The sequence below is a fragment of the Loxodonta africana genome, chromosome 23 (assembly GCF_030014295.1).
Source record: "Loxodonta africana isolate mLoxAfr1 chromosome 23, mLoxAfr1.hap2, whole genome shotgun sequence".
NCBI classification, from domain to species: domain Eukaryota; kingdom Metazoa; phylum Chordata; class Mammalia; order Proboscidea; family Elephantidae; genus Loxodonta; species Loxodonta africana.
The window spans coordinates 12112291-12133309 of NC_087364.1; the positions used below are offsets into that span (position 1 = coordinate 12112291).

General features: G+C 42.8%; 2 protein-coding genes across 11 annotated transcripts in view; one reads left to right on the top strand and one right to left on the bottom strand.

The window, feature by feature from the left end:
* BIVM (basic, immunoglobulin-like variable motif containing) overlaps positions 1-6834 on the bottom strand; it is a 44611-nt gene extending 37777 nt beyond the window's left edge. For 3 of the 10 annotated variants that reach the window (XM_064275245.1, XM_064275244.1, XM_064275236.1), the window contains exon 1: positions 6728-6834. The gene's annotated coding sequence lies outside the window, so the exon portion shown is untranslated. The other 7 variants (XM_064275240.1, XM_064275242.1, XM_064275239.1 and 4 more) reach the window with 6 other exon arrangements.
* Positions 6835-6881: 47 nt separating this feature from the next.
* POGLUT2 (protein O-glucosyltransferase 2) lies at positions 6882-20518 on the top strand. The gene is made up of 10 exons (XM_003413971.4): positions 6882-7480; positions 8689-8894; positions 10962-11167; positions 11344-11421; positions 12548-12720; positions 12842-13079; positions 14820-15029; positions 16671-16760; positions 18513-18620; positions 20268-20518. Exons 1-10 carry the CDS (start codon positions 7299-7301, stop codon positions 20283-20285), a joined length of 1509 nt encoding a protein of 502 aa, XP_003414019.1. The 5' UTR covers positions 6882-7298; the 3' UTR covers positions 20286-20518.
* The last annotated feature ends 501 nt before the right edge of the window (positions 20519-21019 follow it).

The following is a 21019-nucleotide window of genomic DNA, read 5'->3' on the forward strand; positions in this document are numbered from 1 at the left end:
GGACAGAGTAGAACCGCCCCATAGGGCTCCTAAGGCTAAATCTTTACAGAAGCAGACTGCCCATCTTTCTGTAAGAAATAATGGACAGAAAGAATTCACTCAAAAGCCTCTTGGTTATCCTGAGTCTGTGAGGAGAAAAGTCACAAGGTTCTGTAACTGAAATAAACATAGCTCCATACAAGAAGGGTTCTACATAGCATAAAAAAAAAAACCTGCATAGCATAGACAAGGTTCAATTTCCCTTATTTTTACAGGATGTTTTCTCTCCATTTAAAGCCGTCAGGAAGCGGTTTGGTTGTTGCTGTTTCTTTAAGAATCTGTGCACACTGGACTAATTCAAAAGCTAAGAAGTTTCCTGAATACAACCAAACACTTCGAGGGACAGAGTAGCAGGGGCAGGGGTCTGGGGACCATGGTTTCAGCGGACATCTAGGTCAACTGGCATAACAAAGTTGACTAAGAAAACATTCTGATTCTCACTTTGGTGAGTGGTGTCTGGGGTCTTAAAAGCTAGCAAGTGGCCATCTATGATGCATCAATTGGTCCCAGCCCACCTGGAGGAAAGGAGAATGAGGAACACCAAAGACACAAGGAAAAGATTAACCCAAGAGACAGAAAGGACCACATAAACCAGAGACTCCATCAGCCTGAGACCAGAAGAATTAGATGGTGCCCAGCTACCACCACCAACTGCCCTGACAGAGAACACAACAGAGTCCCTGATGGAGCAGGAGAAAAGTGGGGTACAGAACTCAAATTCTAGTAAAAAGATCAGATGTAATGGTCTGACTGAGGCTGGAGGACCCCCGGAAGACATGGCCCCCAGACTCTCTGTTAATCCAGAACTAAAATCATTCCCGAAGCCAACTCCAGACAAGGATTAGACAGGACTATAAGACATAAAATGATACCCGTGAAGAGGTACTTCTTAGCTCAAGTAGATACACGAGACTGAATGGGCAGCTCCTGCCCAGAGGTGAGATGAGAAGGCAGAGGGGGACTGGAGCTGGCTGAATGAACACAGAAAATCCGGGAAGGAAAGGGGAGAGTGCGCTGTCACATTATACAGAGAGCAACTAGGGTCACGTAACAATGTGTGTATAAATTTTTGTATGAGAAACTAACTTAAGCTGTAAACTTTCACTTAAAGCACAATTCAAAAAAAAAAAAAGAATCATCTGTGCAGAGATCACAGTTATCTGCAGGAGAGACGTTTCTCAGTCACCACCAGAGACAGAACCTCCAATAGTTTCAGTTTAGAAACTTCTTTTTTTGATAAAGGAATTCTAGGAGCAGGTATAGTGGCACAGTGGTTAAGAGCTCGGCTGCTAACCAAAAGGTTGGCAGTTCAAATCCACCTTGGAAACCCTATGGGGGCAGTTCTACTCTGTCCTATAGGATCACTAGGAGGCAGGATCGACTCAATGGCAACGAGCTTGGGTTTGGTGTTTTACAGCACCGGTCTAGACTAGTAGCTTTTATGTTTTCTCCTTCTTACTCATCTCATGGTACTACTGCGATGTGTAGAAAAGGCAAAGGGAAACTCAGTACCTAAGGTGGTACAGACCAAAGTCTGGTCTTTTTTTTTGAGATTCAGTTTCTCTGCTTCTTAGCAGATGTCCTGGAGTAGCATTTCCTGCTTCTTAGCTGTTATCCTCCTACCTTTCTTTCTCTAAAAGCCGGCTGGTGGATAGAGGTATTTGTGGTGTTGGGGCTGTGTGGGTGGGTTGTGGGTAGGATGAGGAATGAAAGACAGCATACAGCAATAATGAAGGGCAATGGGCAAAGGCTAGTGGGACTTAGATTCGGGGGCTGGGGGAGGGAGGAAACAAATGTTCCAGGCACTGCCTTTTTATGTTTTAAATTCCTATCTCAATTTAACTTTCACACTGACATAGCTTCCTTCCTCAAACTAAATGGAAATCTGTCTGTGGGACCAGCTCTCTGCGTGGCAGTGTGGGGATTTTATGACTTATGCTCACTTGGGAACATATATAGGGGAAGAGTCTTATCAAAAGCATAGACTATGGAAAATTACTGCATTTGAGCACAAAAGTCGGGGCTGAGCTTCCTGAAAGCTAAAGACAAAAGAAAACACAGCATTTGTTTAACAAAAAGTATAACCATCTAGTTTTGTTTATGTTTAGGTTTGTCTTAACAGTCACTGAACAAAATAATCTCGTTTGCAATTTTACCAAAAAAACGTGCTCATCAACATAAGGACCTATTTCCTATTGACTGTCAATGAAAACCAACAGTAAACTTACAGTGATAGGTAGCTTAACTTTCTCATTTGAACCTTTTTTTTTTTTATTTTTGTTGTTCTTTAAGTGAAAGTTGACAAATCATCAATCTCTCATACAAAACTGTATATACACCTTACTTTATATTCCTGGTTGCTCTCCCCCTAATGAGACAGCACATTCCTTCTCTCCACCCTGTATTCCCATGTCCATTCAGCCAGCTTCTGACCCCCTCTACCCTCTCATCTCCCCTCTAGACAGGAGCTCCCCACATAGTCTCGTGTGTCTACTTGATCCAAGAAGCCCACTCCTTACCAGTATCATTTTCTGTTTTATAGTCCAGTCCAATCCCCATCTGAAGTGTTAGTTTCAGGAATAGTCCGGTCTTGGGCTAACAGAAGGTCTGGGGGCCATGCCCTCCGAGGTCCCTCCAGTCTCAGTCTGGTCTTTTTACAAGAATTTGGGGTCTGCATCCCACTGCTCTCCTGCTCCTTCAGGGATTCTCTGTTATGTTCCCTGTCATGGCAGCCATCGGTTGTAGCCAGGCACCATCTAGTTCTTCTGGTCTCAGGCTGTTGTAGTCTCTGGTTTATGTGGCCCTGTCTCTTGGGGTCATATTTACCTTGTGACTTTGGTGGTCTTCATCCTCCTTTGCTCCAGGTGAGTTGAGACCAATTGTTGCATCTTAGATGGCCGCTTGCTAGCTTTTAAGACCCCAGACATGACACTCCAAAATGGGATGCAGAATGTTTTAATAGATTTTATTATGCCAATTGACCTAGATGTCCCCTGAAACCATGGTCCCTAAACCCCCGCCCCTGCTATGCTGGCCTCCGAAGCGTCATTTGAACTATTTTTGATGGAGAGTTGTCTTTGAAGATTTGTGTAATATTTATAGATCTTATAATTAAAATATACTAGAGAAAAACTGTCAAGTACTAAAAGATATTAGGCAGAAAATAAAAATTACCCAAAATCCCATTACCCAAACACTGCTACTGTTATTTTCTTTCTATGTTGAGTGTCTGATTTGTGTCTATCCTTCCCACTACAATTTAAGGTCCATGAGGTCAGGGACCAAGTACGCTTTGCTCAGATTCTGGATTTCTTGAAGTGAGCTAAGCATATTTATTATTAATAACAAAATCATGAGATATTATTACACTGTAATTATAGGCTCAGGAAATAAGGAGGTAAAGAGGGGCAGTTTACCCCTCCAATAAACAGCCTGCAGCTTGCAGTTTTGTCACATTTTGTATCTCCTTCTGTCCCTATTTTTATAAACCATTTACAAGTCCATTCCCACTCCAAACTCTCCCCTTCCACCCTCATGGTCTGCCATTTCTAATCTGCCTTCTGCATACACATTAGAAAACAATACTCACTACATTTTTTGATCAGGTAACTCGCCTGCCTACAACCCTAGCTGGTCCCCCTTCAACTTTGAGAACAAAATTCTGATACCTTGTCTAGCCCCATGATCTATCATTTCAGTTCCACCTCACTGTCTCCCCTTCCTCTGGATTCAGCCACACTGACCTCCTTCAGGTTCTTTAAATGTTCCCTCCGCCTCCCCCCACCCACTCACTCGCCTTTACTTGGTTACTTCCCACTCATCCTTCAGATCTCAGGTCACATGTCCTCTTAGAGGGAGAGGGGGAGCCTTTGCTCTTCAAGTAAGGCAAGGTCTCCCTGTATATACTCAGGTATCTTTCCTTCACAAGTCTTAACCCAGTGCCGTAAGTCAATTCTAGCTCATAGCCACACTATAGGACAGTACAGAACTGCCCCCATAGGGTTTCCAAGGCTGTAAATCTATACTGGAGCAGACTGCCACATCTTCCTCCCTTGGAGCAGCTGCTGAGTTCGAACTCCTGACCTTCAGATTAACAGCCAACTGCTTAACCACTGCACCACCAGGGCTCCTCTCCCAAGTCTTACCAGGGTGCAGTTTTACATTTATGCTGATTATATGATGAACAGCTACCTCCTGCAAGTCTGGTTTTGGTGACTATTGTACGCCAGGAGAAACTCTGGTGGTGCAGTGGTTAAGCGCTTCGCTGCTAATGGAAAGGTCAGTGGTTCGAACCCACTGGCTGCTCCGCAGGGAGAGAGATAGGGCAATCTGCCTCCATAAAGATTACAGCCTTGGAAACCCTAATGCTCTGTCCGACAGGGTCACTATGAGTCAGAATCAATCAAGGACAGTGGGTTTGGTTTTGGTTTGGCTGTATCTCCAAGACCTAGTATCTGAACACATTTCAGTCAACGAGTATTTTTTAAGTGCCTACACCATGCCAGGCACTACTGTAAACAATGATTAGGAGTCTAAATTTTGGTTACTCAGGAATCCTTCCTGATTTTCATCTGTGAGAACTGAGATTCCCCAATCCAGGTTAATGAGGTGTTTCTATATTAAAATTTATCGATAAGAATTATTTAAGGACTTAAGTCTCAACTCGATTTATTCATAAAATATCACTAGCAACAGAAATATTTTTTAATCAAGTTTGTGTGTAAAGCAAAGTTTTATAAAATGGCAAGCTTTAATTGCCCCACAGGAGTAACCATCTTCTAAAGAAGCCCTTGGAATGAATTATTCTGTAAAATAAATGTCCCATTTTTAAAGTCAACAAGCATCACTTAGGCTGTATTTTAAGTCCATATTTCTAAGTATCTTAGAGAGGTAAACATTTTTAAAAATCTGCCTTCCACCTATGACAACTATGATGAGCTATATTCTTGTACAGAAAACCCCTCAGGCACACGGGCAGTTAAGTGACTAAGGGCGAACATCCACCAAGGACAGGACTAGAAGAACCGATGGGATCCCCCCCCCCGCCCCCCGCCCAGGTCTTTCCTCCATTCTTTCCAACCAACCCCCACCCTCGCCCTCAAGACCCCTGTTTCTTCACGGACAGACCAAAGCCTCCCTCCCGAGAGCAGAGGCCGCCGGCCTAGAAAGGATACCGAGGTGGCTCTTGCACGCGACGCCAGGATCGAGCCCAGCTTTCTGGGGAGGCGAGGAGAACTCTGCGCCTCGGAGATGCTCCGGCACGGCCGCGGCGGGGCCGGGCTCCGAGGCCGCCGGGGCACGGAGGCGAGAGGCGGCGCAGGCCCGGGCTGCCGAGCCGGGGTGTGCGGAGGCGGCGCAGCGCAGAGAGGCGGGATCCGGCGGCGCCCCCGCCGCGCGCCCCTCCCCGGGGCGGCGCAGCGCTGGGAGACGCGGTGCCGAGGAGCCCAGGGTGTGGGCGCCCTCGCCGCGCCGCGCCCGTTCCTCTCTTCCTGAGAGGCGGCCGCTGAGGCCTCCTTCATTGCCGGGCCAGAAGATGGAGCTCGCGGCGACAGCGAGGAGACGGAGGCCCGAGTGGGGAGGCTGGAGGCAGGACTGCCTCGAACCTGCCCCGGCTCCGCTCCCTGGTACCAAAGGAGCCTGGGCGGGAGTGAAGAGGGCAGAGTCATTGCACCAGGGTGCAGAGGGACGCCCCCGATTCAGGCTTTTTAATAAACGATTTGCTATCATTAATAAGGATGACTGCAACAATTACAAAATTAAAGCTCTGCCTCGGTTTCCGGCCAGGCCCGCTTTGGATCACGGAGCCGGCTGCACAGCCCGTCGAGGTTTTCAGGCAGCTGACCGGGTCGACAGAGGGCGAGGGAGACGGCGGCTCCGGGTCCGACTCCAGAGCTGACCGGGAGGGCTCTGGCGGCCGCCCGCTCCGCAACCCTTGCTAGCGACTCCCCTGGCCCGAAGCGGGCGTGCGGGGGCGAGGGGACGGCCACCGTGCGCTTGCTCGGTGCCAGAGCCCCTGTCGGGTCTGGGCTGAAGACGAGCGCGTGGACAGGAGCCCCCACTATTTACGAGATTGATCCGGGCTCCTCCAAGTCGAGCTGTGTTCACAAGCGGACTCGTCCTTTCTCTTCCTACCAGTTCTCCACCTTGCGGCCCAGGCTCTGGAGATCTAAACTCGGCGTTTCGCCTCCTTCCCGGGAAGAAAAGACACAGATGCAATGGCCCTCCATTCGGATGGACACAGGGCACGGTACAAGAAGTGACCCCTGGACAGCCCAGGCGGGGTTGGAGGCGCCTAACAAGGAAGGCGGCACCCGGCACGGCCAGCATGCGCCCGGGGTTGCCCTGCGCGTCGGGGACGCAGAGTGCGCTCCAGCTGGCCGCGGCCTCGGACCCTGCCCACAGCCCAGGGGTACCTCTGCTGCCTGTCCGGCGGGGTGGGTCGCTGCGGCCGCGGCCGAGCCGAGCACGGTCCCGGCACTGCAGCCTCCAGCGTGCTGACAGCCCGCCCGCGACGCGCCCTGCGGTTACCCAAACGAGCCAGGGACGCGCCGGGGCTGGCCGTGCCCCACGATCAGTCGACGGAGCACATTCTACAAAACCTTTTTTTTCCCATCATGTTTTCTACCTGCCCTCTGCACGTGCGGAAGCTATGATGACCAAAAATAAAATCTTAGCAGTGCCTTCAGACCTGCGTGCCTCTCTTTCGGGCATCTGTAGTATTTATCCGTTCCCCGAAACCGGTGAGCGAAAAGTAAACAAATCAGTGAGAGCTGGGTAAAAGCCGGCAGGATTTCCGCCAGCCCAGCCGCGAACTACAAATCCCAAGAAGCGCGCGGCGCCCCGGACGCGTGTCCACTCCGCCATCCACTTGGAGAAGGCCTTACTAAGCCTGGCCGCGACAGTCAGGCCAATCGCCTTGGCTTTCACCTTGGTCTGGACCCTGGGAGGGATTCGTCCCCAAAAGATGCTCCAGTTGCAGAACTAACAGAAGTTTATCTTTGTCCCACGAAAGAGGAATAGCGTGGTTCTTGTCCGTTTCAGCAGAACGACTGCCATCCTTAACCTGAACATGCCAACCCTCCGGTTGTGATTTTCGGGGAGGTCTGCACGCCTGCTTTGCTCATTAAGCCGACACCTTTTTGAGCCGTGTTTGCTGCGGTGATTGACAAGGGTGACCCTGTCGAAGCCGCGGTTGGGTCCTGCCTACATCTTACTTTTCTTTCTTTATCCGTGAATCATCTCGACAGTTCGTGTTGTAAATGTTTAACATTTTGCTGCTTTACTGCTTCTTTCTGGGAACAGTTCCAGCACTTGCCGAAACCGGCGGAGAGAGGCGACTGAGCCCCGAGAAGAGCGAAATATGGGGACCCGGACTAAAAGCAGATGTCGTTCTTCCTGCCCGCTATTTCTATATTCAGGCGGTGGATACATCAGGGAATAAGTAAGTGGAGAAACGGCGCCCTAATCATTTTGGATTGCAGTAAAAAGTGGCTATTTTTTTCTTCTCAGAAACTCCTTTCTACACAGTAGTTTAATTATGGAATATTCGGGTGCTGTCCCCTTCTGGTTGTGTCAGTGTCCCGCATCCGGATCAAATTTTCAAGATAGCTTTAGACATAATTCCGAGATGGCTCTTCTCTTAGCTATTTTGATAGAGATTCTCACATTACCGGGGGCAGACAGAGCCCCCCGTCTTTGCTGAAAGTACCATTTCTAATTACTGTTTGCATACACTGTTAGAAGAAATTTAAATGCAATGATTAGAGACACGGTTGGTCACCTGACTCAGGTGCTACCCTCTCTTTTCAGGTAGACATCTGCAGGTAAGCATGTTTTGAAACTCAGAAAGAAAAATGAAACTTTAGAACTTAGAGGGAAACTAACAAAGTGTGAATCCCCTACTTATTTATAACGGAGGTTTCTTTCATCCTAATAAGTTCGATATGTTAAAATTATACTTAAAACTCATTTTTTTAAGTCACATACTTCTGAAATGGTTGCCCTTTTATTGGTGAATATTGACCATGTATATTTGGTATGAAAGGAATCTTAGGAATGTTATGTTTCTAAAGCAAAAGCAGTTTATAAATTTTGTCACTTGGCTATAAATAGAATACACTCGGGGAAACTAAACACCACATTAACAGGAAGGGTACTCACACTAGCAAAACATTTATGCAGGGTCACTAGGGTAACAATCTACCTAAGCTGCCCTTTTCCAAAGCTGAGCATGATTTATGATGTTTTTAAGATTCATTGAGCTAAATTTTTCAAAAGAAGGTCATTTTCTTTGGAGACACTATTTGGTCACAGACTTTTAAATCTGATGGGCAGGAAATAAAAAGTAGGTTGATAAGAATATTTTAATATATGGAAAGCATAAATATGTTTTATGTGTATATAGATTAGTAGGCTCACATATTCCCTCGTGATATTCTAATAAAACTTTATGTGATGTTGACAATTGTCATCCTTTTTTTTTTTTAAATCTTCTACGATCCATCATATGCATTCTGATATTGAAAGCATAAGAGAGAAGACACAAGCATATGGTTGGAGGGGAGTAAAAAGGTTCTCAGACTGGAGAGCATAATTTTTGTGAGTTTGGTTCTTGATATAACATTTGTATTTTATCACTTCCCATCACAGGTTCACATCTTCTCCAGGTGAAAAGGTGTTCCACGTGAAAATATCAGCACCAGATGAGCAGTTCACTAGAGTTGGAGTCCAGGTTTTAGACCGAAAGGATGGATCCTTCATAGTAAGATACAGAATGTATGCAAGCTACACAAATATGAAGGTGGAAGTTAAATTTCAAGGTCAACATGTGGCCAAATCTCCATATATTTTAAAAGGTAAATTGGAACATAATTTTAAAACAACAATATTTGAATATAATAACAGATACTATTCCATCAACAAAAATACCTTAGGTTTTTTTTTTTTTTTTTTCTCTCATTGAAAGAAAAACATAGAAGTTGTTTATTCGAAAGCTAAATTAAGAGTCCTGGTAAAAGAGAGGAATTCAAGATTTGAACAGAAAGTGTAATTGTCTAAAGAGGAAACAAAACCCAGGCCAAACCGTTTGCCTGATTCTGACTCATAGTGACCCTTTAGGACAGAGTAGAACTGCCCCATAGGGTTACCAAGGAGCAGCTTGTGGATTTGAACAGCCGACCTTTTGGTTAGCAATCAAGCTCTTAAGCACTGCATCACCCGGGCTCCCAAAAGAGGAAAGAACGTATCGATAGAGAATTTTCTCCCTTTAGGAAAAACACTAGTGAGAATAATCAAGCTATGTATATGGCCGTGTGTGCAAATGTGCGCCTTGAGTAACCAGTGTTGTTGGAATTTGGTCGATCACTGGAGGAAGGGAGAGGGCTTGAAGCAGAGTGGGTGAAAAGTTGCCTATTGTTTTCATCTCTGTTACAATGCCATTTTTCCAGAGAATTCTCTCTTACGTAGCGTGAGAGTATAGCTTTATTACCTAGAACCATATCCTCCCTTGTAACAGGAAACCAGACACCAAACCAAACCTGTTGCTTTCGATTCAATTCCAACTCATAGCGACCCTATAGGACAGAGTAGAACTACCCCATAGGATTTCCAAGGATCAACTGGTGGATTCCAATTGCTGACCCTTTGGTTAGCAGCGAAGCTCTTAACCACTACACCACCAGGGCCCCCTAAGAGGAAAAAATACCCCAAAAGAGTGGAGACATAGTGTTTATAGAGAGGCACAAACCTTCCTCATCTGCTCGAGAAAAGTAAATATTTTTTAAAGTGTCTGGATTCCTTTTTCCTACATCCCACCAGGATCACATGGTACAGTGTAACCTGCTAAACCTTAAAAAGATGCCATTTTCAACTGCTGCCTAGGTCAGGTGGATATCTGAGACTTCTAGAACGTAATGACAGTAAAATCTCAATCCAGATTGTCCTGTTATATATTACTGTTATTACTATAAACATAGAATGAATTCATTAGAATAATAATGAAATGGACTGTTCTGAGGGTTACCTGTCTTCTTTATAACTCTTTTAAAAAAAAAAAAAGTACCAAGCATAGTATTTGTTACGTATTTCAAAGTAATGGATTTACCCTCTTGAGAAAAGCACCTTAGACACCTTTGAAGGCTCTTTGTATAATAGACCATTCAAATACTAATTTCCTATCATTTTTGTCTTTTCATTAAAACAGGTCTACTCCTCTGACATCCTTTTACCAATGGTTGGTTATTCCTAAGTACTTAAAATATTTGAATTAATAATATAATATCCACTGAAGAGCAAAAATGAATACCTATTGGCTTACTTTTTTTTTTTCTCCTTTACCTTTTTTTTTTTTTGTGGTGAAAATATGCATAACGAAACATATGCCATCACAGCAATTTCTACTTGACAATTCAGTGACATTGATTACGTTCTCCAACTATTCTATCCTTTTCTGTATCATTCTGCCGCCATTGACATAAACTCAATGCCCCCCCCCCAAGCAAAACCTCCCTTCCTTTATCTTTAGGGTTTTGTTTTTTTTTCTGAAACATTTTATTGTGCTTTAGGTGAAAATTTACAGATCCTATTAGTTTCCGATTCAAAAAATTTACACAAATTGTTTTGTGATGTTGGTTGCAATCCCTGCAATGTGTCCCTATTGGCTTTCTTTAAAGTTCATGCCAAGTGGGCCCAGTGATGAAAATATTGTAAGACTTCACTGTGAGGATCTATTAGAATAGAGAGCTGACTTATTAGCAAAGCCCGAGTGTAATAGAATTTTTTTTTTTTTTAGTATTTTCTCAATCAAAATACTCTTCCTATCTGATTGGGCAAAATCTGTGAATCTCTATTACAGAGATTTGTTATGTGTTTCAATTGCTCGGCGAAATTCTTACTGCTACACTTCATTACTTGTGTGTGATTAGGGCCGGTTTACCATGAGAATTGTGACTGCCCTTTAGAAGACAGTGCAGCCTGGCTACAGGAGATGAACTGCCCAGAAACCATTCCTCAGATTCAGAGAGATCTGGCCCATTTTCCTACCGTTGATCTGGAAAAGATTGCAGCAGAAATCCCCAAAAGATTTGGGCAAAGACAGAGCTTGTGTCACTACACTTTGAAGGATAACAAGGTACAGTACATGGCTGAGGTTACTTGTTTGTCTCAGGTGGTTTTTGAACCATTTGGATCCAACCAGCTAAATAGTTCTGTTAAAAACCCTTCTAATGGTGATCATTATGACGAGCTTTTCTTCAGTGAGGCCTGGCAGTACTTTTAGACTAAATATAAATGTAAATCCTCTCTTAGGTTTACATCAAGACTCATGGTGAACATGTAGGTTTTCGAATTTTCATGGATGCCATACTGCTTTCTTTGACTAGAAAGGTAAGTATATATATTTTCTCTTACGTGTAATGTACAGTTTCAGCCCGTTTTACGATACAATTTGTCAAAATAACAATAACAACAGTATAAATGGTTTTCTATTCTGGAAGCTTATTGTATTACTATTTTGAAGTTTTGTGTCATGTAGGATACCTTATAAAGGAAAATAATTAATAATAAAATTATTTTGGTACCAAACCTATTTTGAGTCCAAAGAAGACTTACACTGAACCTCGTTTCTTGGTAAAATGTACTTTAGCAGTTCTGATGGAATACTTATACAGTAATTTTAAAGTGATATGAAAAACTATACCAGTATTCTTACCAATTATCCGATAGCTATTTATTGAATAATCGGTGTACACATCTTGATTGAATTACCCGTAGAAAATAATAGTTTCTTCCCAAGCTTGCAAGGCATTTCAGTCAGTGAATTCTGAATGTAGGCAGCTATAGACCATCAGTTATTATATCTCCTTGAAGCTGAAATGCCAAAGTGCTGGCAAATTTTTCTTGCTCATCTGTGTCTATAAAAAACAAAAATGATCTTCAAGACTCTGGTTTCTCAAGAGGCTCCAAAGACTGACCAATATAGTTCTTGGCCTAAAACATAAATCTCTCGTTTAACGAATACTCCAAGCATTTTTCATGGCTAAATAAAACAAGTTCTTTCAACATACTCATGTCATTTGTCAGTAGAGACAGCATACCTTGAAAATTAATAGCGCTGGCTTTGGTGTTGAGCTTCCTGCGGTCAAACCCTGGCCCCACCATCTACCAGGTGCACATTTTTGAAATGGAGGCATCATTAGCAAAACACTAGGATTAGAGTCCCAAGTGTTATTTTTTGTAATTATTTCCTTTCTCTCTTTGCCTGACCATTTTAGCGTCTCTTGGCAGTATTAGAATAGAGATTACCTTTGCCATTTCATCTCTTTGGCAGCAAATATACTGGCCACTTGGGTACTGTATTCTGAAAAGTTGCCCACTAGTCAAACTGAGGCAATTATCATTACCTGAAGCTTGTAAGGTTGGCCTGCCATTTGGTGCTAATTTCTAATTTTAATTGATCAATCCAAAGTAGTCTGCATTGAAAAAAATGTGAATGAACTCTTCTTTTTCCTAGGTGAAGATGCCAGATGTTGAGTTTTTTGTTAATTTGGGAGACTGGCCTTTGGAAAAAAAGAAGTCCAATTCAAACATCCATCCCATCTTTTCCTGGTGTGGCTCCACAGATTCCAGAGATATCGTGATGCCTACCTACGACTTGACTGACTCTGTTCTAGAAACCATGGGCCGGTGAGAGACAGGTTACAGTTGACCCAGAGCATTGGTTTTCTTTCCTTGGTGAGTTCTTTTCTAACAACATTTGTGATGTGAAGGTTTGGGAGGCAAATCTGTTGGACTTTCTGTCTTGTAGAGTAAGCCTGGATATGATGTCTGTGCAAGCTAACACGGGTCCTCCTTGGGAAAGCAAAAACTCCACAGCTGTCTGGAGAGGACGGGATAGCCGCAAAGAGAGACTTGAGCTGGTGAAGCTCAGTAGGAAACACCCAGAACTCATAGACGCTGCATTCACCAACTTTTTCTTCTTTAAGCACGATGAGAGCCTGTATGGTCCCATTGTGAAACACATTTCATTTTTTGATTTCTTCAAGGTATGACATCACCGGTGGCCAGTCGTTTTTTGTATATCCAGATACCTTTGTTTATGTATAAATAGCATTTTGCGGGGAGGGAAATCGAAGCCTATAAACTCTAGGGAGTGCATAAGGGAAGCACAAAACTTGATGAATATCAAGGCATGGGGATCCCTGGGATTGTTTGGCAACCTGGCACTATCATCTGTCCCCAGCACTGATGTTAAATACACATGGAGGGCACCTAGGACCTGGGTAGCACAATAATTTTTTTCCAACTAATTCTCAAGATAAACAAATTTCAGTTCCTAATACTCTTCAATTAACAAGTACCTGTAAGGTATTTTACAACCACGTTTCCAACACAACAGATTAAAGAAGATATAAACCAAGTATCTCTTATCAGGCCTTCTGGTGGAGGAATAAATTGAAACCCAACCACATGTTTTGCCTGGGGATTCTGGAGATAAGGGATAGCTTTCTGTGTCTAGAATGTGGATTACTCGTGTTCTCGGGAGCACTCTTTTTCTAACAACTCCCTTTTTCAAGCAGCGAGACATTGCCCTGCTCACTAGACCACTGAGTGGTGGAGAGAAAGACGGGCAAAAGGTAGTTCTCTGCCCTCAGTATGTTAGAATCCAGTGTTCAGTGACCTCTGTCTGCTCTGCAGATGCTCAGGTTTTCTTTTGATGGATTATACGGCAATAAACCCATTGCCATCGAGTCAATTCCGATGCATAAGACACTATAGGACAAAGTAGAACTGCCCCTGTAGGGCTTCCAAGATGCAGCTGGTGGATTCGAACTGCCCATCTTTTGGTTAGCACCCAAAGCTCTTAATCCATGGGCTCCTGTATGGCAATGTATGGACCTAAATAATGCCATAAATTGTCAGTATTTTTTCTGCGTGCATTATTTCAAAGATTTTTGAAAGAAATGATTACAGCCAAAGAGAGCTGATGTTGACCACACCTTCTCTGAGGTGTGTTGCACTACATGCTTTCTTTGCTTTTGTCCAACCTGTTGAATTTTCTATAACTAAAAAAAAAAAAAATTTTTTTTTTAAAGGTTATAAAAAAAAAAAATTTTTTTTTTTTTTTAAAGGTTATTGTGTATCACAGTTCTGTGAATGTTTATATTCACAGATGTTCTGGCCCCAGAGCTTGCTAATTTCCTTAAGACATATGTGTAGCCATCTGGTGTTGAAAAGATATGGTTATCATGGCAGAGAATATGACATCATTAGGTTCACAAGTGCATTCCATAGAGTAGTAGAGGAATTACAAACTCAGGAGTAAATATATCTTTCCATATGTTGTAGCCTTAGGAGAACAGTTTATTATTTTATTGCCTACTTCAATGTTTGAGGAAACCCTGGTGGCGTAGTGGTTAAGAGCTACGACGCTAATCAAAAGGTCAGCAGTTCAAATCCACTAGGCGCTCCTTGAAAATCCTATGGGGCAATTCTGCTCTGTCCTATAGGGTCACTATGAGTCGGAATTGACTCAATGGCAACGGGTTTTTGGTCAGTGTTAGAACCGTTGCCTCCTTTGTGGTATTTAGGGAGCATCAAAACGAGTATTTAGCTTTTGGATCGCATGTTATACAATCACATTTATAAACACAAAGGCAGAGAGCAAAATCTGGCCAGTTTGTATCTAGGGATGGTGACGGTTCATGCATGGTAAGGGGAGGAGGAAGAGAGTGGAATAAAGGAAATTTAACTGAAGTTCTTGTACCTTACTGCTTGTCTTGCAGCATAAGTATCAAATCAATGTTGATGGCACCGTGGCAGCATATCGCCTGCCGTATCTACTGGTCGGCGACAGTGTTGTGCTGAAGCAGGACTCCATCTACTATGAACATTTTTACAATGAGCTGCAGCCCTGGAAACACTATATTCCAGTTAAAAGCAACCTGAGTGATCTCCTAGAAAAACTTCAGTGGGCAAAAGATCACGATGAGGAGGTAAGATCAGTCTCCCTGGTTCATTACACTCACACCCATTGCCATTAAGTAGATTCCGACTCAAAGCAACCCTTTAGTACGGAGTAGAACTGCTCCATAGGGTTTCCAAGGCTGTATGGAAGCAGACTCCCACATCCTTCCCCCACAGAGCAGCTGGTAGGTTTGAACCGCTGACTTTTCAGTTAGCAGCGGAGAACTTAACCACTGCACTACCAGGGTTCCTTCTATATTCCACTAGTAACCTAATATCAGGGGTTCATTTTAAAAGTCTTGCACTGGGAAGCTTTCACCATCCTCAAATATAGAATCTTACCTGTAAATGGGAAGCCGCCCTTCCGTGGAATAAAAATCACATCAGCTCTCTTCAGAGCGAACACAGGGCAATTGGTCTTAATTAACTGTCCACTCTGCGTGTGAAACAAAAGCTAAAGCTTGACCTTGATATGTTGTTTCTCTTTCAGTCAGGTTGCTCTGAGCCTCAAGCACCGCCTTAAATTGCAAATATGAAAATTACGATGACCAGTCTGTCAGGAAAAGTATTTCTTATGCTAGAGGTTGTAATAAGGGATTGTGTGAAACTAATCCTCAAGCTAGGCATCTGTGGGAAATTGTCAGGGCAGAGAATTAAGCATCATCCTGCATCTATGTTGCTTCACTTAGTGTGTACCTTCTCTCTCCAAGCCAGGCTTAGTTCTACAGGGTTTTTGATTCACTTCTGTTCTACTGTCCACTATGACTTTCTAAACTTGCCAGCCTTAAAAACCTCCCTTTGGTTGGGACAAATATACTGTATTCAGTGTTCCCTTGACTCCATAAGACTGCCCCCAAAGATATCTTTTCCATTCTTGTCCCATTTATATTTATATATATATACACATATATATACGCTTACGTTTGTATATAAAATAAAGATGTAGAGTTATTAAATTGTAAAAGTGTATTTTGTATATGGTGTTTATTTACTCAGGGGATCAGTTTGCATATGTCTGTATGTTATGTCCTAGTGCCGCCAAATTACCACAAACTGGGTAGCTTAAAACAACAGAAATTTATTCTCTCACAGTTCTGGAGACTAGAAGTCCAAATTCAGGGTGTCGTCAGGGCCGTGCTCTCTTTGAAGACTCTAGGTGAAGATTCTTCCTTGTTTCTACCAGCTTCTAGTAGTCCCAGGCATTCCTTGGTTTATGACAACATCACTCCAGCCTCTGCCTCCATGGTCCTGGCATCCTTCCCTGTGTGTCTTTTCTCCTCTTCTTATAAAGCCACCTGTTAAACCCATTGCTGTCGACTTGCTTCCAACTCCTAGCGACACCATAAGACAGTAGAACTGCCCATAGGGTTTCCAAGGAGTGTCTGATGGATTCAAACTGCCGACGTTTTTGGTTAGCAGCCTGAGCTCTTAATCACAGCGCCACACCACCAGTCATATTGAATTAGAACCACCCCCCACACACACACACTCCAGTATGACCTCACGTTAACAGTAATTATTTGCAACTGTAAAGACCCTAGTTCCAAATAAGGTCACATGGAAACATATTAGGGTTAGGACTTCAGTGGGTCTTTTTGGCGGGTACAATTCAACCTTGGTCTCCATGGGAAAAATTATGTTTCATTAAAGAATTTTTTTTTCCCCTGTAGGCAAAGAATATAGCAAAAGCCGGACAAGAATTTGCAAGAAATAATCTCATGGGTGATGACATATTCTGTTATTATTTTAAACTTTTTGAGGTGAGTATTTTCCCAGAAAATAACATCTAACTTGTAATTGGACATGTCCTCAGGAGCAAATAATATTTCACTTAATTTCTAAAAGTATATTAATTTGAGGAGATATATATGCATCTCTGTGAATGAAAATCAGAGACAAATATTGAATAGTAATAAATTATTGTAAAGCAAAGATTAGCTAATGGAGAAAGCTACAACATCAAGTGAAAAGTATTATTATTAGAACTATGGGGTATATAGGAGCCCTGGTGGTGCAGTGGTTAAGCGCTTAGCTGTTAACCAAAAGTTCAGTGATTTGAACCTACCTGCCACTCCGTGGGAGAAAGACACGGCAGTTCGCTTCCAAAAAGGTGTACAGCCTTGGAAAGTATATGGGGCAGGCAGTCCTACCCTGTTGATATGAGTCGGAATCGACTCAACAGAAACAGGTTTGGTCCTTGGTTTATGTGGTATATGGTTAGAAAATTGATATCTGATCCGCAGAGTTACTGTGCACAGGTTCATATTTTTTCTCTTAACAGTATTGTTCCTGTCCTACCATTTGTTTGTCTGAACAGAGCAGATATGTTTGGACCTGTCGTGCTGACCCCATATGAACCATGATTTATCCTGGATATTGCTTTCCTGGACCTAACCATGTCGGGATTGTAATCGAAGCATATCTGACAGTTTAAAAGACTTTAAGATAGAATTCAGTAGTTAAAAAAGTAATTTGCTAATAACAGTACCAGATCTAGATTAAGATTTTTATCTCGGAATTGCAGGTATTGAACCTCATAGCTTAGGCTCTGCTATAGAACAAAATTGGTTTATTTATGATTTACATTGGGCTCCCAATTTTTTAACCTTCCCTAAGGGATGATAAGGAGCCCTGTTCATGCAGTGGCTAAGAGCTGGGCTGCTAACCAGAAAGTTGGCAGTTCGAATCCACCAGGCAATTCTTGGAAACTCTATGGGGCCATTCTACTCTGTGCCATAGAGGGTCGCTATGAGTCAGAATCGACTTGACAGCAATAGGTAAGGGATGATAAAGGTGTAGAGAGTGAACTGTGTAAACTGAATAAACTAGGAGGAATTATCTGAATTTCTAAAGACCCACAGGATAACGCTCATTCATTAAACTAATGTTTACTTGAACGTAGCACAGTTCCCGATACAAGGTAAACACGTAATAAATGAAGGTAGTGATGTTTGTGCAAGCCATGGTGGAGGGTAAGGTAGAAATAGTCTCTGTCCTCAAATTCTCAGTGTGGTAGGGATGATCAGGAAGATTGCGTACGCAGTTATTTTCATTGCAAGTCAGAAGGTAGTAAAAACCACGTGAGTCATATAAATTCAGGATGGAATAGGAAAATCGCGTCAGGAATAGGCAGCCAGTGTTCAAAGGTGAACTGCCTCTCAGAAGCTCTGTATCTAGAGGGAAGTGGAGAATTTTACATATCACAGACTTGACATATATAAATAAGTTAGCTGAACCATACCAAACCAAAAGACCAAACCCGGTGCCGTTGAGTCGATTCCGACTCATAGCAACCCTATAGGACAGAGTAGAACCGCCCCATATGGTTTCAAGGAGCGCCTGGCGGATTCAAACTGCCAACCCTTTGGTTAGCAGCCATAGCACTTAACCGCTACACGACCAGGGTTTCCGAGCTGAACCATATGCTAGCAAATTTCAGTGTATCTAATTTGGTACAGACGTCGTAAAGCACCGTATACATAAGTAACGCTGTGGTGGTGTTGCTTACACAGGAGTATGCCAGTTTACAAGTGAGTGAGCCCAAAATCCGAGAGGGCATGAAGAGGGTGGAGCCGCAGAATGAGGACGACCTCTTTCCTTGCACTTGCCATAGACAACAGGTAACCAGATTTGACCTGCTGGTCAACGTCCAAGTAGGAACAAGCATTGATCTAAAAGCATATTCCTTCCTTCCATCATTCAGTCACTCAAGAAATGTTTGAGTTTCCCCTGGGGCCTCCAAGGAATTCAGTCTACCAGAGAGACAGGTGGAATAGACAGATAAACACAGTGCAAAAGAAAGGGCGCTAAAATGCAGCTAAGTGAGAAGACAAGCTAGCTCTTGGCAAAGGTGAAGAAACCCTTTCTTAATGTGAAAATTCAGATCTCATGGCATTTGTATTCTGATATCCTCATTGCCCTCTGAGGTGGGCTTGGCAGATTTCATTATCCCGATTTAGAGATGAATAAACAGGTAACCGTGATTATCCCTTTTATCAGATTATTCATTTAAAAGCAATCTCTGTGAATGCCACTACATTATAGTTTCATTTGCAAAAGTCAGATTCACATATGCACTTGTAAGGCTGAAAAGGACCCAAGAGATCATCTACTAAAGGCTTTCATTTTACACTGAGCCCACTGAAGAATTTAGCTCAAAATCACCTAGTTGGATTATAGCAAAACAGGAATTAAAAACTAGCGTCTTGGCATCAGATGGTGTGTGTGTTTGTATATAAAGACACAGTGTGGCAGGGAAGGGTTGTTTTGATTGTAGTTCTTTGTTTGAAGGAACATTACATGAACTGTGGTATATGTATATTATATATATGTATTATATATAATGCTCTGGCTTGACATTATTTTAGGCAACATCATTACATTTATGAATGGACAAACTCAAAACTGTGGTATCGTAACCAAAGACGAGAAGGCCAATTTGACAGTTATTGTGTCTACCTCTGATGGAGGCTTCAAGGGAGTAAAGTAACCACTAGCCCCAGTGGTGTGATGGAGCCAACTAGTACACACTCACCAATTATTAAATATTCAGGAATTTTGCACAGTAGTTAAGTTTTTGGTAGCTTGCAGTCAGCCGAGTGGGAGTATTTACACCATCGTTATCAGCAGAGCTGCAAATCAGGATGGGATGTATGTGTGTGTGCGTATGGAAAGCTGGTTTACTACTAACTAGCTAGCCTTCGGAGATAGTACATCACTGTTAACCCCTATCAATGCCGAAAGGCCATAAAACCTGATAAAATCAATAACAAAATAGGAATTACCAAAATTGAAAGGTACTCCGTCACCAAGTTAGTATTTGGTATCAGAACATCTGTGTTGGCTCCAAGGAGACTGGACAGCTTCCGTTCTCCTGCGTTTTATTTTTTATCTTTGTCTAAGTGATTTTGAGGAGGTACCACGTCAGTACCTTCCACCCTGATTAGTAGAAGTTAGGGTCCTGGATGATAGCTTTGTTTTAGTCATTGCCCACTCTAGCCCTTCACTGCTACTATTCCTAACACAAAGCTCTTTACAATAGTATAGGCCCTTAGATGTTTAAGTTTCCCATCAGCCCTTTGAAACACAATGTGATTTTACCCTTGGGTGATTTCAATCCTTTAGAAATAGTCCTAAGTTGTAAAAGTCTCTAGCAGTAACTTGGCTTGTTTCCCCATTTCATCTATATAGGAAAATAGTAAATAGATTAATGAAGTAGTCATAAAAGACTTCTGGATGATTCTAAATATTTTGCTTCTTAATTGCAGACCAAAGATGAACTCTAAAATGGAAAATACCTTCCATTCAAATCATGGTGCTCTGAAGACTCTTCTTAACTGAAAAGAAGAATGTTTTTTAAATGTTAATTCCACAGACAATATAAAATCTACTATGTTTGTTTGGATTCCGAAGATATGTATTCTTATTATGCAATATTCCTATGACTGTCCTTGAAGTACACATTTAGAATTTTATAATAAAACCACCTTTATTTTAAAGCCCTATGTTTTGCTAATTATTAGCTGTGTTTGGACTGTAACCCATTGCCGTTGAGGTGGTCCCAACTCAAAGTGATCCTATAGGACATAGTAGAACTGCCCCATAGGGTTTCCAAAGCTGTAAATCTTTACAGAAGCAGACGGCCACATCCTTCTCCCATGGAGGTGCTAGTGGGTTCAAACTGCCAACCTTTCGGTTAGCAGCCGAGCACTTAACCACTGCACCACCAGGGCTCTTGTTTGGACCATACCAGCCTAACCAACCCATTGCCATCAAGTTGATTCCAACTCATAGTGACCCTGTTGGACAGAGTAGAACTGCCCTGTAGGGTTTCCTAGGAGTTGCTGGAGAATTCAAACTGCTGACCTTTTGGCTTGCAGCTGAGCTCTTAACCACTATCCCACCAGGGACCACAGAGCAATAAAAAGAGGCAAAGTCTGGGTCCTGAATTGTGCGAACACCACTGCAGCCTCAAGCCACCTCCCCAGACTTGTTTTATAGGACAAAGCAATATACTCTG